Here is a 5,958-nt window from a genome sequence, read left to right on the forward strand (position 1 = left end):
ATTCTATGATTTGCAGGGATTGTTCTCCAGCACTGTGGCCAGCAGGCACATCCTGGCCCCAGTCATACCCCATGTCTTGCCATGTAAAGGTGGCCACATCCAGCTGCCTGTTGGGAATGATCCCTGGTCTGTGCTCACTCCAAAGCAGTCCTTGGGGGTTGTTTGGCTCAGACTTCACTGGTCCAAGCCAAAACCATGTCAGAATCCATGCTAACAGGGCAACAGCAGTGGTGATGGCTGCCCGCTCCTGGTGCCTTGCACCCCAGAACTGCATTTCTGCTGGGCTCTGCAATGGATGTACCTGCTTGGCTCACGCAACCATGAAGGAACCTCTGCCAACTCCTAGTGCTCCTTCAGGCTTAGCACTGCTACCTGTAGCAGGAACTTTTGATTCTAATGAGTCTCTTCTCCACTTTCAGTGGAGATACGGGAATTTTAGACTCTTCAGTTACCTTCAGGTCAGTCTTGATGACATTCGAAAACCAAACCCTTGACCAACCAAAGACTGAAGGCTTCCTTCAGCTTAGGGACCTCAGTGCTCAGGGACATGGTTTAGGGTAGTATTGGCAGTGCTGGGGTGGTGGGTGTCTTAAAGGTCTTTTTCAACCAAAACAATTCTATGATTCTATGATTCCTCTCTAACTTGGTTGTCACAGCTAAAGAGGTTACTTGGATCTTTGGGGCTGGAGTGGAAAGGGGACCGAATAAGAAGCAATCCATTCACTTGTTGTCCTTTAGATATGGCCTTGTTTTGAGATCTCAAACCATTCCTCAACAAGTCGTGATGCCTTGGGATACTTCCTCCCCTATGAATATATCTAACAGGACATTGCAGACAGTATGTAGTTCACAGCATATCCATTATTCACAGCATATTTTTGGTTAACTATCAGCCTGCCATCAGGGGAAAATTAACTGAGAAATTTATCTCCACATCAGACTTAACTCATTATCACACACAGAGGAATCCTCTGGCTCAGGTGCAGGAGTGTTTAAGTTGAGGTTGGCTCATCCCAAACCTACTCAGCTTGACGGGGAATGCCTTCTCTGGGGAGTGAGGACAATGGCTAACCCACCCCTGCTGCTTGTCCTCCAGTTCCTGGCAAAGACCAGTCAAATTTTCTAAACTAACAGACAGGGAAAAGCATCTTTGCCCCTGCAAAAAAAGGACAAGCCCTGTTCATAAAAGGACTCCAGACGTGGCACCGAAAGAGTGAGGACATGATAAACCAGATAGGACTCTGTTTTGGGAGGGACAACAAAATTTGGCTATGCCATTTGCAAACACCACCAGGATATCTCTGCAGCCAACATGCACCTATAGCTGAGATGTCCAAAATCCCTTTTAGTGCCCAAGTTGTATCACTCTGCTTAAAAAAGTGGACCCCTCCCCCCAGACAGGCTGAAGCTAATGTGGTTTTTCCTTAAACACGTGAGCAGCTCCAGACCATTCGCTGCGGGCTGCAGAGAGCGCAGACACCTCGCAAAATCCCAGATATTCCCACACAGGGCTTTGCATATTGAAGGCTTACACTGCAGACCTCTTTCCGATCAACAGCAGGTTACAGAGGAGACGGGCTCAGCATCGGTGGACAGACGGTCCTTTTTTGGGTGGGAAACCTTGCGCTGAAAACTGTAGCCTCATGCAGGCGAATTCCCAGCAAAAGCGTTGCGTAAAGCACTCGTGACATGAGTGGAAGGACATCAGAGGTTCTGCTAAATCTCATTAAGTCTTAAAGTAGCCACATGAAGAAAATTATGTAAAAGGAAGCCTCTTTAAGAGGAGATTTATGCTGAAAACCTGCAATCCCTCTCACCTCACTAACTGCCTAGCAGTTGGGTGTCTCCTTTAAGCTGGTTATGTGTGCTCCTCTGCATTCAGCGCAGAGGAACAGGCACCTCTGCAGGGTGAAGTGGGTTAAGGATGGTTTATTCTGCAAGAAGTGAGGTGGATTATCTGCTAGGAGCGATTATGAAATGAAGATCTGGGTTGCTGGGCTTTTGTTGTTGTTAATATGATGTTTCCCCTTGCAAATACATCATGTTATTTAAATCAGGGAAGTCCTCTGGCCAGTGCTGTCCAGGAACCTGAGAGAAAGACAGCCTTTCATCCCCCCCTTCTCCAAAATCTCGGGGACAGTTACAGTGATTGACAGACAAGGCTGCATCCTCCTCAGAGTCCCATCACCTCCTTCTGCCTAACCCTAAGGGTAGGTCTAAATGCATCACCTAGCTTCTGCCTAGATTCCCTGGAGAAAGGTGGGCATCTCATCTCACCCCCTTCAGCTGCTTTGGACACTGCCTGATCCATGTTTTGGAGGCATCCTTCCTCCCTCGCCCTCCACTGGCTCTGTTTTGGACCCAGACAGCTGTGGTTGGAGCCGAAAGGGACATCAGTTCCTTCCACATGAATATTCAGGAGGTGATATTGACCCATTTGTCCCACAGCACAAAGTACTCCATCTCAGGCTCTCAGTGTGCACCTCCCAGGGCAGATCTGCTCACCGACGGAGCACATGGAGTTCTTCCTTCCTTCCTTGTGCTATTTTCTGCTCTTCCCAGGTTATCAGGTAATGGCAGCTAATCTGGGATCCAGTCTGCCCTGCGCTAGGGATGTGATGAAGGAACAAATCCTGACCATGAAATCCCACGGGTGTTGTCCCCAAGCTTTACTGAAGCTAGGACTTGACCTCGGGTTCCAACACCAGGACTGCTGCAGGTGGTGGTGTCAGACCATGCAGGAGATGCTAAGTCTCGGGTGAGCAGTGGCCCATTAGTGGAACTGGCCTGTTCTTTGAGCGCTGGAGGACCCATTGCCCACCCAATAGATAGGGCAACCAGGAAATGAAGCCTGATGGCATCCCCTTGGCTCATCCTCGCAGTGCTCCTCTGCTCACAGCAGCCACAATAGGCAAAATCAGCCCTTTCTGTCACCATGCTCCTAAATTATATCTCTGGGTTTGAGTACAGACCTCCAGTGGATTCACTCTTCTCACCTCGTAACATGAGAACTAGGAGAAAAAAGCAAAACTTCCTGGTAGCTATTCCAATAACTCCCTTTCTACAGCTTCTTAAATAGGGGAAAGAGACATCAGCTGACCATTTGGAGAAGACTAGAGCCTGGCTTGGGCTCCTGCCCTGGGCTTGGCATTGCAGTCTTAAGAGCAGGGAGGCCTGGGCCTCGGAGGGGGAATGTGTGCCATATAAAATGGTAAACTGACCTTGTTCTAGCACTAGATGTATCTGTAAGAGGCTGTGTGAACCCTGTGGAAACAGCTGGAGTCTGGACATACCAGCACGGGCTGTACCTGGGTCTATAAGCCCTGCCTGGGCCAATTTGCTAGTGTGCATCCCTCAGTGATGCAGCTGATCCTGTCCCTGTTTAGAGGCAGAACTGGCCTCTTCCTGTGCTGTGTGACGGAGCCATGCTCACACGGCCAGCCAGGAGAGACTTGATTTGATTTTTAAACACACTGCCTTCCTAACAGTATCCATCTTCCTTTGGTTTCTGCTTGCTTTAAGGGAAATCTTTGATGTTCCCTTTCATAGCGGCTCCTCTCAGCATTTAATTTCCTTTTACATAATTATGCACTGGCCGGGAGGAGGAGGAAGACAAAATTGCTCCAGGAAACCTTGCACCTGAGTCAGGAGCGCTGAGCAAGCTCTGCTGCTCATACCCATCAGCACGCAGCCCTAAGATGCACGACCGCATCTCTGGCACAAGCCGGGGGGAGACGGGGAGAGGGTGCACTGGGGACCCGGAGAGCTCGGCTGCTGGAGCGTGGCTGGCAAAGAGCCCTCCAGGGCTCGGGAAGGCAGGCGGGGACGTGCGCTGCCTTGGAAGAGAGCACAGCTTGCTCGGTGTGGTGGAGGAACGGAGGAACTGCATAGCTGAAGAGAAGGGGGGCTGGAAAACGATGCAGCTTGTTCGGTGGATTAGGCAGCCATGCCTGGAAGTGGCAAAATGAAAGAGACACAGATTTGAAAGCCTAAAGGGATTATTCGGCTGTGTTGTCTGACTTCCAGCACAAGAGAGGCCGGCAAACTTCACGCAGTGATTTCTGCAGCGAGTCCAACAAACTGCGTAACACCCTGGCAAGCCTCTCCGGTTATGATTTATACATTTCTAGTAGGGTTAATAATGTTGGAAGCAGCAGGAAAAGGGTGCTGGCAATGTGAGCGGATCTAGCAGGAGCTGAAGAAAGGCATGTTCATCACGGCAGCACTCTGGAGACCTGGAGAGCTTGTGATGAGAGTTTTTGGGAAAAGACTGCGTAAATAGGAGAAGGGAGGCCTCTAGGAGCAACTATGATGGACATACTTAAAGTATGGAGCAAGGAGAGAGCACTCTGATTTACACATGTTCTAGGTAGTGGTGACCTTGGTTGGTCCAACCAGCAAAATTTAACCCTGAAGAACTGCCAAATTCTAATCTCAGCTCCAAGAAACTCCTCAGGTCTGCCAGAAATGGCATGTCACAAACAAGCTGTCCTTGAGAAGCACAATCCGAGTGTCATCCCCAGTGTGTGGATTGAGCAGCGGCTGACTAACCCAGCAATTCACCAGCTGATACTGCTGTTGGTCCTTGGAAAGGATAATTTTCCCTCGAGCTGGTGATCCTTAGGCAGACAGCGTTCCCATGGGCATGGGCTGGTAGAGCTGCTGACCTCAGGGCTGGGACAGGGGCACACGCCCCTTGACTGGGGTGGATGCCCCATGCTCCAGGGCATCACTGCAGCAAAGGACATCAGAATTGCCAAATTCTTCTCTGTGGTTGTTTCCAAGCCTCTGCTCCTGTATCTATCTTTGCAATGACACCTCCACTACGACATCTCCATCCCTACACCATTCCCTCCACTGCCTTCCCCCCTCTCATTTGCTGAGAACCATGGTACCAATGACTAAACCTTAATCCCTGGCCACTCCAGAAAAGGTCCTACAGCATCTAGCTATGAAAAAAACCCCTTATACAACACTTCACACCATCAGAGCATTACACAGGCATCGAAACATTTGTCCTCACTATACAAATACAAATCTGGCCAGTTTTACCATCCTACTTATGTAGAGAGGGAAACTGAGGCAGGGCATGACTGTGTTTGCCCCGTGCCAGACAGCAAACAAATAGGGACATTCGCCACAGCAGCAGCAACTGTCTGCCTCCTCCTGACAACATTTCTTTAGACTGGACTGGGTGTAGAAGAGATGAATCTCATCTTTGACTGGTACCATGTTTTTTTCTGAATGGAACGAGCAGAAGTTTTACCCAGCGAACGCAGCGTGGAGCTGGAATGAGATTTGTCCCAAGTGGCAGCCCCTTACGCGCCAGGTTGCGTAGGGCGGACAGTTAGCAAAACATCCATCGGCAGCTGAGCACGGGATCAGAGGGGAGAAGCCAGGAGGATGGGGAAGGGGGTAACGAGGTGGCCACTTACATGGTAATGTTTCTGCACGGTTCTTTTGGATCATTATGCAGAGCTGTAGCACCAGTTGAGGGGCGCTCTCGAGGAAAGTTTCCAGGAGGCGCAACATATTTACGTCTGCATATTCGTACATCATAGCCCAGTAGAAACGCCGCTGGTGTTCCTTCCGCCTCTGGCTCTGGATCCCCAGGTACATAGTTCGGATATACCTGCAGGAAACAGGAGGAAAAGCTGAGCGTGAGACTTTGGCATGCATCAAAACCTGAGGAGGATGGGGCTGGGGGACAGTGGTTTGGGGAGAAGGAGGTTGTCTGGGGGAAAGGGAGCCTGGGAATTCTATGTAGCTCCAACACCTTCTCCTGCAATATTTGGTATTGGCTTCCACCACCCAACTGTGGAGTGTGGGGATGGGAAATGCCTATACCTGCACAGGAAAATAACTCCCTCACTTTGTTCTCATGGTGAGAGGAGAAGCTACTTGACCAGTGCTGGTCCTGACACTTGTCAGCAGCTTGACAGATCACCCAAGCCCCTT

At 50.0% G+C, this 5,958-nt stretch overlaps 1 protein-coding gene across 1 annotated transcript in view; it reads right to left on the bottom strand.

Annotated features, from left to right (window-relative positions):
• XKR6 (XK, Kell blood group complex subunit-related family, member 6) overlaps positions 1–5,628 on the bottom strand; it is a 23,824-nt gene extending 18,196 nt beyond the window's left edge. The window contains exon 1 of the mRNA XM_010154083.1: positions 5,436–5,628. Coding sequence (XP_010152385.1) covers positions 5,436–5,619 — 184 coding nt within the window. The 5' untranslated portion in view covers positions 5,620–5,628. The remainder of the gene's footprint in view (positions 1–5,435) is intronic.
• Positions 5,629–5,958: the final 330 nt, after the last annotated feature.

Source organism: Eurypyga helias, unplaced genomic scaffold (assembly GCF_000690775.1).
Source record: "Eurypyga helias isolate BGI_N326 unplaced genomic scaffold, ASM69077v1 scaffold18576, whole genome shotgun sequence".
NCBI classification, from domain to species: domain Eukaryota; kingdom Metazoa; phylum Chordata; class Aves; order Eurypygiformes; family Eurypygidae; genus Eurypyga; species Eurypyga helias.